Source organism: Dendrobium catenatum, unplaced genomic scaffold (genome assembly GCF_001605985.2).
Source record: "Dendrobium catenatum unplaced genomic scaffold, ASM160598v2 original_scaffold_174526, whole genome shotgun sequence".
NCBI classification, from domain to species: domain Eukaryota; kingdom Viridiplantae; phylum Streptophyta; class Magnoliopsida; order Asparagales; family Orchidaceae; genus Dendrobium; species Dendrobium catenatum.
Genome location: NW_021492948.1, coordinates 1 through 1015, shown reverse-complemented (window position 1 = coordinate 1015; position 1015 = coordinate 1). Strand labels below are relative to the sequence as shown.

At 43.0% G+C, this 1015-nt stretch overlaps 1 protein-coding gene across 1 annotated transcript; it reads right to left on the bottom strand.

Moving 5' to 3' along the window:
* Positions 1-8: 8 nt before the first annotated feature.
* On the bottom strand, positions 9-855 carry LOC114578831 (the record flags this gene model as incomplete). The annotated part of the gene is made up of 2 exons (XM_028692328.1): positions 457-855; positions 9-367 (listed from the first exon to the last, which is right to left on the bottom strand). Coding segments are annotated over exons 1-2 (758 nt in total), but the record flags the coding sequence as incomplete, so codon positions are not given.
* Positions 856-1015: the final 160 nt, after the last annotated feature.

Genomic DNA, 1015 nt, shown 5'->3' with positions numbered 1-1015 from the left:
GGCCGAACAAAGCGGCCTCCTTCTCAGCTATGATGGTATGAGATTTCTTATTTTCAGCTTCTAGAACCGCCATCTTCTCTCCAGAGACCTTTTGATCCTTTAGAAGCTGTGTGATCGTTGTCTGTGCCTCCACAAGTTCAATCTGGAGTCGATCTATCTGCTGGTTCTTAAGAGAAGTAGTGGTCATAATATTGGCCAATTCAGTTATACAGTCGGTCAATTCCACCTCTAGAACCTTCACCTCTTTGGTTCTATGGTCATACTTCCGCTTATACTCTCCTTGAAGATACTTCACCTTCACAAATTCATCATTCCATTCGTTTAAGGTCCGAGTAAGCTCGACCTCAAGCTCCATGTGGCTTGATAGCTGAAACAAAATAAGAGGATACATAAAAAAATGTTCCAATTGATGCAACAAAAAGAAGTTTGAAAAACAAAGGAGAAGATGCTACTCACCAAGTCATCAGTTTTGCGACGTCCAAGGCACTGATGTTTCAACACATCCCCAGGAACATGTAACTTTGCAGGAGAAGAGTCAAGGGGAACCTGGCTAGGACTCGTTGAAATTCCTTCCAATTTCTTCTTCTTCAGTAAGGCCTGAGGATCATCACTTTTTCGCTTAGAAGGAACTTTTAAAGAAGGGGCAGGTGGCTCGTGAACTTTAGTAGACTTCTTCAACATCTTTGCCTCTGACCTCCCAGCTTGAATTGACAGCCCCACTTTGAATAGAAATTCTTCTTCAATATATTTGGTCAAATGACGAACCTCGAATAGAAGATGTTTGACGTCAGGGATGTTAAGAATCTTCAAGATGTCTTCTTCTCCAACATGCAAAGGGATGGGTAGATCCTTCATCTTCCCTCATTTCTCTATGAGGCCTCAATCATTTTGCACATAGAAAAATGCATGGGCCCAGCTCTTTAACGGGTCCCGAGTGCGCATGTCTAACCATTTAGACCTAAAGGTCACGCGCCCCTATGTATCAACAATGAATCGGCCCATCCGCGAAAGATAC